The 7,884-nt window shown below is 45.9% G+C and overlaps 1 protein-coding gene and 1 long non-coding RNA gene across 4 annotated transcripts; one reads left to right on the forward strand and one right to left on the reverse strand.

Annotated features, from left to right (window-relative positions):
- Positions 1-2,939: 2,939 nt before the first annotated feature.
- Positions 2,940-6,321, reverse strand: LOC309355965 (tubulin polymerization-promoting protein family member 2-like). 2 transcript variants are annotated; one of them, XM_081887156.1, is made up of 4 exons: positions 6,216-6,321; positions 5,419-5,596; positions 4,439-4,592; positions 2,940-3,198 (listed from the first exon to the last, which is right to left on the reverse strand). In XM_081887156.1, exons 2-4 carry the CDS (start codon positions 5,589-5,591, stop codon positions 3,016-3,018), a joined length of 510 nt encoding a protein of 169 aa, XP_081743282.1. In that variant the 5' UTR covers positions 5,592-5,596; positions 6,216-6,321; the 3' UTR covers positions 2,940-3,015. The 2 variants fall into 2 exon arrangements, with proteins under 2 accessions (XP_081743282.1, XP_081743283.1); XM_081887157.1 differs by lacking the exon at positions 6,216-6,321 and adding an exon at positions 6,013-6,116.
- On the forward strand, positions 6,012-7,789 carry LOC309355972. Of its 2 annotated transcripts, none has more exons than XR_014162668.1 (3): positions 6,012-6,116; positions 6,151-6,497; positions 7,407-7,789. It is a non-coding gene; the product is annotated as an uncharacterized lncRNA (long non-coding RNA). The 2 variants fall into 2 exon arrangements; XR_014162669.1 differs by having other exon boundaries at positions 7,410-7,789.
- Positions 7,790-7,884: the final 95 nt, after the last annotated feature.

The following is a 7,884-nucleotide window of genomic DNA, read 5'->3' on the forward strand; positions in this document are numbered from 1 at the left end:
AGCTGACATTCCTCTTTGCAGGGCTAACCTTTCACCAAGAGCCAAAAGTGTAAATCTTTTCCCTCTGCCATTGTGCTCCAGCAAGCAGCTCCAAGACCAAAACACCACTCATGCTGCCAAGTGCTCCCTCTCCCCCACTGCTTCCAAAAAGAGAGGGGAGGAGAGGGTCAAAGCCTTTGTTAGTTGTTAGTTTCAAGGAACAAAAGGAGTATCCATCATTGTGGAATGGGGAAGTTTTGAACCTGTCTCCGCAAAGGCCTGGGCCTTCATCCCAGCTCAAGGCCATGTGACTGTGTCCAATGTTTTCACTAAAAACTGAATTTGGGCCCCATCTCCGCTTCCAGCAAGAAGGCTGGAAGGCCTTTTGTTTAAAAAGGCAGCGGCGCAAAAAAAGTTGAGATTGGAATGCCAAACAACGTCCTCTAAGGCTGAAGCCATGGTACCTTGGGGGGGGGGGCAAGCAGTCCTGTTGGAGACCTTTGAATTAGGCCATGGGTGAAAAACAAGCCACTTTCAGCTTCTTCCCTGACTCTTAGGCTCAATCCATTTCAAGTCAGGCACAATTTCCTTGTGACTAGCAAACCCATAATTTGGGTGTCTGCAAGTGGAAGGAATGAGGGGTGGGGGAAACAATCCTCATTGATCTGCATCGGGCTGCTGTGCACTTGATTCAGGTCTGCGGAAGCACAAAGGATTGCAGGTGTCCTCTTATCTGCATTATATTATCACACAACTATTCCCATTTAACTATGTGCAACTAGAGTTGGCTTGGGCCCCACGCTTCCCCGACTCCCACCATCTGAGTCAAAAAGTGGCACTTCAATATATTTGAGGGGAAATCAGCCATAGAGTTATGTTCTCTTTTAGATGTATTGGCTTGCTCCAGATCCTAGCTGCTCCCCCCCATTAATGTAAGTGGGAGATTATTTCTGCCAATTTCCTTCTTCTCTGCACCTTCCTGCCTAATTCACAAGGGTCCCTCAGCTTCCCAAAAAGCAGGGAAGGAAGGAAGGAAGGGGAAGGTGGGAATGTAATGTTCTGTCAGAGATCAAGCCACTGCAATTCAAAGATGTTTGTGCTTGAAGCCATTGAAATCCATGAGCTTAAACATGCTTAACACTGTATAGGATGGTGGCCTTGATGTTACAGCATTTGTCTCTCATCTGCAGCTGTGCTCAAATCAAGCTAAAGTATCAGCTCAACAAAGTGAAAAGAAATATCATACTCCTCCATGCTCTATCTCCAAATAGGTAGCCTAAGGTAAAGGTAAAGGGACCCCTGACCATTAGGTCCAGTCGTGCCCGACTCTGGGGTTGCAGCGCTCATCTCGCTTTATTGGCCGAGGGAGCCGGCATACAGCTTCCAGGTCTTGTGGCCAGCATGACTAAGCTGCTTCTGGCGAACCAGAGCAGCACACAGAAACGTAGGTAGCCTACATGTGTGTAAATACCACGAGATGAGCTCCAACATGCTTTGCATGACATGTGGAAGTTATGCTATTAACTAATTTTTAATTGATTCATCATCCATTTTCTAAACCACTCAGTTGTTCCTATCTCAAAATAGGTATCTCAAAACTTCAGTATCAATACCTCTGAGATACATATATGAAAGGAAATGTAACCTACAAAGAAACAGCTGTATCTCCCATTCTCATTGAATCTAGCAAACACCTCAGAATAGCTTTATCTTCAAAATATGAACAAGTCCAATTATGGCTAAACATCTAGCCACACTTACATCATGAGACTAAGCCTCTTGGCACTTCTAGTGGTGTTTACTTCTGAGTATTCATGGACAACCATTGACTGTATCCAATGTCAATTCTACTGAGTATACCCACTGAAATTAATGGACTTTACTAATTTAGGCCCCTTAATCCCAATGACTCTAACACTAGATACAACTCATAGCATTTAACCGTAACGGTGCTAGCCCCTTTAGAAAGTCCTCTACTCTTCATTCCCTAGTTTCCATCTTTTCTTGACCTTTTCCATCTTTTCTTTAAGCAATGCTGGCACTCGCTTATATATCTGTTTGAACGGTAAATGTTCTGTCAGTGCAGGAAAAAGCAATTTCCTTATTAAAAATGCTAATCACATTATTGGGGTGGTGGATGATGAGCTGCAGAAGAAATCGAGCTCTAATTAGGGACAGAGGAACTAAAGACTGGACCAGCTGTTCCATGGAAAACAGCTGCTGCAGACACACCCTATGGAGATGAGAGACCAGCACTGGCATGTTTTTTACTTGAGCGCCTATTGCCTAGGGTTATTGATGGTAGGCTGCTGCTCTCTGCTGGCCATGATGGAAACGGCACAGCAAAAAAGGGCAGAGGGACCCCCACAATTGCAGCATAACATGCAGAAAGTTTTATTTGCTGGTGTCTGCTGCACACAGCTTCAGAAAAAGTGACAAGTGTGGTGCCACAGGGTTCTGTCCTGGGCCCTTTGTTGTTCAACGTCTTTATAAACAACTTGGAAGAAGGAATTGAGGAGATGCTGATCAAATTCACAGGTGACACCCAACTGGGAAGGGTTGGAAGGATCAGGACAGAAAGTACTTTTTCATTCAGTGCATAGTTAAACTACAGAACTCACTCCCACAGGATGGATTTGGTAAATTCATGGCTGTTGATGGCTACTAGCCATGATCACTGTGCTCTGTCACCACAGTTGGGAGGCAGTGATGCTTCGGAATACCAGCAACCAGAAATCACAGAAGACGAGAGTGCTCTTGTGGTTGACTCCTGCTTTTTGGTTTTCCCTCCAGCATCTGGCTGTCCACTGTAAGAACAGGATGCAGGCTCAGATGGGCCATTGGCCTCATCCAGCAGGCTCTCCTTAAGTTCTTATGCTCTTAAGATTGGGAGAAGGGAGTTTTAACACTCTCCTCTTTCAGGCACCAGAGGCACACATAAGACGCAGGAGAGCAACAGATCAGGCCAGATGTTTATTGTCTACCCTTCCAAGGCAGTGGGAACAGGCAGAGTTTTCAGAAGGCTGTGCCCCACATCTAGTGGGACTTGTCATAGGTTCCAGCCCCCTTGTAGTTACCCACATAGCCGCTGTTACTGACCAGGTCAGCACGTCCTGCGATGCCCTTGCCCTTGCCGCTTTCGTCAAAACGTTCCTTGTGGGAGCCTGTGTATTTGCTGGTGTCTGTCAGCCGGTCCACTGCACCAGCCGCAACGGTTTTCTGCAAGACAAGCAAGCAGAACACTTAAGTGGTGATGGTTGTGGTGGGTGCTGATTAGTCATGGCATAGGTGCTGGGTGGGCTGGGTGCTCCAGCCCCCACAACACTGGACCAAGCCAGCGGGCCTGAGTCATGGGATTATTCCAGCCTATGGAAAGTTTAGGGATGGGGCAGCACAAACTGTACAGCAAAGGCTCATGGGTAGGATGAAACTATATCCCTAAAGTGGTTAGGCTCTAAGGATTGCATTGAGTCCATTCCTGCTCTATATTGGGAAGAGGTCTAATAGTGGGGAAGAGGTCTGGTGAGGGCCAATTGGCCTGGCTGTTGTGGCAGTGACCCTAGCAGCACCAAGGCATTGGAAGTAGCCATCTGTTCAATTTCCTTTTGTGCCACATATAATGCTTGCTGAGAAGCATTGTGGAAAATTTAAAGAATGGCCGGGGGGGGGGGAATAGAGGTGAATTAGGACACACAACAGTGGGGCCCTGGCAGCTGCCCGATGATAACATGTGTGCTGACACCTGCCAATGTGGAGATAGTAAAGCAGGGTGAATTCAGCCTGAGGGCCATATTACCACCTGGGAAACTTTCTGAGGGCCACATGCCAATGGTTGGCCAAACCAGAGGTAAATGTGGGCACCACAACAAATGTAATTATTTCTTTAAATATTCATGAACCGCACTTTCATCTAAAATATATGGATGAGAAACAAAGCATTACAACAAAAGCAAGAACAATGTTAAGCACATCAGGAGGAGCTGGCTGGCAAATCTGAAAGGTCCGTCTGAATGATACACAGTTTTTAGAAGAAGTCCAAAAATGAGCAGGGATGACTCCTGCCAGATTTCCATTGGCAAGGTGTTCTGCAGGGCAGGGCCTGCCACAATAACAGTTTGGCTGCTGGTAAAGGTCAGCTGGACCTCAGGGTCCCCATCGGGAGAGCTCTGTGATAGTGCAGTTGACTAGTTTCTACACCCACTGCTGCCTGTCCTCTATTCCTATAAGCAAGAGGCATTATCAAAGTTCAAGGGCACAGTCCAGCCACGTTTGACTCCTGGAGCTGAGGTTCCCAGTCCTGCTTCATAGCAACTTGGTTTTGTAGACAGGTCCTTAGGGTCCACCCTTGGCAGTTTGTGTGGTGGTTTTGCCCAAAAGAGCCCAATAATTTTTGGGGGGGGATGGAAGCAGGACAGTTTGGATGTGCTCTTCCTTCGCAGGGGAGCTCTTTGTCACTCACCGTTACCCCCACATTGCCTGGTTCTTTGCCTTCCAGCATCTGGTGTGTAGCTGCCAAAGCATCTTCGGGTGACTTTCCTTTGAAGCGTTTTGTGCTCAGCTCCTTCAGGGCTTCCTGGAACTCTGGAAATGTGATGTTGCGGGCACCCTTGCTCCTGGAGACAAGAGAACGGCATCATCTTTGAGCCACACTTACAGCAGACCCTCCCAATTGCTCACAGATCCACACACAGTGTCACGCCCACAGCTGACATGAATCTTGGTGTAGATTTGCACCACTTTACATTGCAGGTGGGAGAAACCATTTTTAATGGCAACCCAAGTTTGGGGGGGGGGACAAAAAAACCAGCCAGCTCCCTGAATGTAGGAACCAGTAAATCCATGAGGAAAGTTCCAGGCTGGCAGTTTTCCTTATGTGCTCATTTTCTACTTGCATAGTAATTTAAAAAACCAAAAAAACATCAACCCAGAAGCATTCAAAGATCTGTCCAGCTCAGGACTCTGCCGCCTCATTATACTTCTTGTGTAGGATTGCTTATGGGATGTATCCAATGCCAGTCCTACTCAGAATAGACTCACTGGAGTTATTGGGCCTGGCTAACTTAGATTCATTAATTTCAATGGGTCAGCTTTGAGTAGGGTTAACCCTATGGGTTTCCTGCCAAATTCAGGGCCTGATTTTGGGATCCCATAAGCATCTGATCAGCCACTGTGAGAACAGGATGGTGGACTAGGTGGGTCACTGGCCTGATTCAGCAGATTCTTATGATCTTACTGAAGGGTAAGGCAAGTGCTGTTATCTCCATAACAGCATATGGAAAAGGTTGAACTGATTTTGCTTGCAGGATTGTTGAGCCGTTCCACAGTAGAGAGGACACAGGGCTTGGATCAGGACAACCTTCCAGTGGCCCTTAGCTATGGGGTTGGCCCAAAGCGCCTGTCCAAAGACAAATCCACCCAGCCCTCACACCCTCAGCTCACTTGACTTTGTTGAAGAGGATATCCACATCAGTGCTGGTTACGAGCTTCCCATCCATCACGCCACACTCCTTCAACATCTTGGAGAAGTTCTTGCCCGTCATGTCAGTTCCAGTGGCAGCTGTGTCTCCATACACAGCATATCTGTGGAAGGCCTTTTCCAGCTCAGATGCCATGCCTTCTGCAATAGTGGGAAATGGGAATGAAAAGGGACGTGGGTTTCTGGTTCCCTCCAGCAAGACTATCTCGAAAGCCCTCTTTGAGCTATTAAAAAAGGCAGAGGGTGAGCAGTGTTGTAGTGATGGTGTCATTGTTTTATGCTGTGCTTCCTTGGCAGCTGTGTAAGAAGGTCCAGGGGTAAACATTTTGGAGCGAAATCTCCCTCTCTCATGCACACATAGGTCTATCAAACCACACACATGGTTATTCCTTAAAAGAACCTATTTTTCTGAGGTATATTAGGAGGTACAAATGCTGTTGAAATGTACCACTTGTATACAAGGGTTGGCCTTTCGCCCTTGCCCTGAATCTTACTCCCAACAACTGAAACTTGAAGTAGCACCCAAAGCAAAACAAAACAAATAAAATCATGCATACCAATCAAGGATGGAGAACCTGTGGCTCTCTGGATATTGTTGGCCACCAACGCCCATCAGTTCCAGTCGGAAAAGTCAATGATGAATGAAGGGTGGTGGGAGTTGGTGGGAGTATACCAATAGTGGTGGGTGGTGGGAGTATACCAATAGTTTCTAGAAGTCCACATTTTTACCACCCCTGCTCTAATTTGAGCTTGGGCTTACCTGAGTTAGATGTTCTGCTCCTGCCCTGTTCCTCCTAGGAAGGATAGCCTGCTCTGAGCCAGAAGCACCACTGGCTTGATGGTGCAAGTTGTGGTGGTCATTGTGACTGTGTCAAGTTCTCTATGACATCATAGTTTGCTCTGCATTGCAGATTGGCAGGTTGCTGGTTGTTTTTCCATGTAAAATGAAAGCCTTCTAGCTTCCGGATCATCTTATCAACTCTGGCCCAACATCACAGTATTTTGGAGCAAGAAATACAGAGAGGCGTGACCAGAAAGGAAGGTATTTCACATAGCTGTTCTTGTACATACTTGAAATTGAGTTGGCACCCAGAGAGTTGCTGGTTACACAGAGATTCACAAGCTGGTTTACAGACTCTTGAAATTTAGGTACATTTTAGAGCAACAGCTATCAATTTGTTTGTTTGTTTGTTGTTGTTGTTATTTTATTCCATTTAGAAAACTCCTTAATCATTTTAGATTCTAAATAATTTCAGATTGGTGTGCAGAAAATATAAATCATATGTAACAGTTTCAGAACATGATACAACTTGGAGGTCCAGTACTTTACAAAAGCCTGTCAAAACAATGTGCAAAATGGGGACCAAATCTCAAACAAACAAGATCTCAAAATCAACACAGGCATCTTCCCCACTTGCGTGCAATCAGCACACGCTCTCCTGCCAACACGCGTGCCTTTTCGTCATTGAAAGGGGACAGGGCGGGAGCAGAAGAAGGGAATCCCTTATGCGTGTCTTCCGGAAACAGAACCCCTGCGTAAATTGAGATTGCCGTGTGCATGACATAAAAATCAAATACAGTAGAAAGGAATCTCAAAGCAATATGCGAAGTGTAGGTCAATATTAAAAAAATCAAACAATATACCATGTTGGGTTTATAGATGAGAAAATGATGGGATGGTAAACCTTTTGGCCAGGTGGGACAGATCTTAATATCCAACCACCCTGTGGGCCAAATTTGATAACTGGGTACAGCCACCCACATATTAATCATCTGAGATCGTGATGACACCAGGAGATTGATAGGTGGGTGGTCTTGCTTTGCCAGCACACCAGTGGGAATGTTTTGGGGGAAGTGGCATCATTGGCCAAATTGGCCCCCTGACAGGGGTGCTGGATTTACATTGGCAGTGCTGGATTTACATTGCCTTGCTAACAATTTCATTTCCCAGAAGATGGAAAAAGCAACAAGGAGATCACCTATCTTGGACCTGGTACTCACCAACAGGGAGGAGCTGATCAAAGAAGTGGAAGTATTCAGAAACTTGGGAGGAAGTGATCATGTTATCCTGGGTTTCAGGATACAGAGGCAAGGGAAAGCTGAGTGTAGTTGGACATGCACTCTGGACTTTAAGAAGGCCAATTCCAAAAAGCTGAAGGAGCTACTGGGTGAGATCCCATGGTCAGAAATACTCAAAGAGAAGGAAGTCCAAGATAGATGGGAGTTTCTTAAAGATGAAATTTTGAAGGCCCAAACGCAGACAATTCTAACAAGAAAAAAGCAGAAAGCATCTAAGGAAACAAGCTTTTTATCAATGCTAACATTTTGGCAGCATTCTAATTTCATTGAGTAGATAAAGAGACAAGGTTTTGTTTCTCATGAGCAGATGCTACTAAGTTTTGGGCTTCCCGAGATCTCATAGCCCTGGG

Source organism: Podarcis melisellensis (genome assembly GCF_964234715.1).
Source record: "Podarcis melisellensis genome assembly, chromosome: 13".
In the NCBI taxonomy this organism is placed as follows: Eukaryota; Metazoa; Chordata; class Lepidosauria; order Squamata; family Lacertidae; genus Podarcis; species Podarcis melisellensis.

Coding starts and splice junctions, on each gene's coding strand:
- LOC309355965 (XM_081887156.1), bottom strand. CDS start 5,591: ATGGCATCTGAGCTGGAAAAGGCCTTCCACAGATATGCTGTGTATGGA. Junction 4,593..5,418: donor ATCCTCTTCAACAAAGTCAA/GTGAGCTGAGGG, acceptor TCTTGTCTCCAG/GAGCAAGGGTGCCCGCAACA. Junction 3,199..4,438: donor CAGGCAATGTGGGGGTAACG/GTGAGTGACAAA, acceptor CTTGTCTTGCAG/AAAACCGTTGCGGCTGGTGC.